This window comes from Buceros rhinoceros, unplaced genomic scaffold, assembly GCF_000710305.1.
Source record: "Buceros rhinoceros silvestris isolate BGI_N320 unplaced genomic scaffold, ASM71030v1 scaffold9000, whole genome shotgun sequence".
Lineage (NCBI taxonomy): Eukaryota > Metazoa > Chordata > Aves > Bucerotiformes > Bucerotidae > Buceros > Buceros rhinoceros.
Window position 1 is genome coordinate 49638 of NW_010387850.1, and position 827 is coordinate 50464.

Sequence of the window (827 nt, forward strand, 5' to 3'; positions counted from 1 at the left end):
AGTTTCCGAAGCTCAAACTCCAGCTTAGTTTTGTATGACTCACTAGTTCTTACATAGCTCACACCAAGGTTTTCAACTACTTTGAGCACTGCGAAAAAAGAAAGTCCATGTTAGAGACCAAATACTGAAAAGAAACCAAACTGCATCATGTCTTGGGAAATGCGCGAACTGGGGTAAGGCCACAGGAATAGCTTTTAGTGGTGTGGGGAGCAAAGCGAGAAGAAATACAGAGGGTAAGGTTCGGCCCACAAGGCCTGAAAAGGTCACCCAACTCTGGCATCCATAGTCAACAAGGAAAGGGAGACAGCTAACTGATAGATGAGCCTCAAAACATCAGTTCCACAGTAATGACAGAAACCTTGGCCTCAGTGGTCTTCAGGAGTGCAGGGGAACCCTTGCTCCCAGCCACAACAACATGAATCGCTGTCCTGAGACATTCACCTAAAAAGTTAAACATCCTGATAAAAATCACCAGCATATACCAAAACTATACAGTCCTGACTGCTACACACCAACACCCGTTGTGATATCAGCCACAGCTTTCTGAAATACCTAAAGCAATCCGTTTTCCTCTAAACGGGGTTCATTTCAGCACAAGCAAGCAGTCTGTTCACAGGAATTACAGGCAGAGAGCATCTAAGCCCGCCAAAAATACAGCCATGACAGTAAGAATCAAAAGCTTCGAGGGCGGGGTAGGGGGTGCCGGCCGGGAACGCTACTCACGCTTCAGGCGGTCGATGGCAAAGCTCTCAAATTCCACCAGAGAGATGTTTTCCGTGGGGGGCTCCAAGTAGAACTGCAGGCTGTGAGGGTACAGCTCCCGCCGG

The 827-nt window shown here is 48.0% G+C and overlaps 1 protein-coding gene across 1 annotated transcript in view; it reads right to left on the bottom strand.

Annotated features, from left to right (window-relative positions):
- Window positions 1-823, bottom strand: part of PRIM2 (primase, DNA, polypeptide 2 (58kDa)) — a gene marked incomplete at its 5' end in the record, with an annotated part of 30540 nt that extends 29717 nt beyond the window's left edge. The window contains 2 exon segments of the mRNA XM_010136694.1: window positions 1-88; window positions 724-823. The exon segment at window positions 1-88 is cut by the window's left edge and continues 2 nt beyond it. Coding sequence (XP_010134996.1) covers window positions 1-88; window positions 724-823 — 188 coding nt within the window.
- Window positions 824-827: the final 4 nt, after the last annotated feature.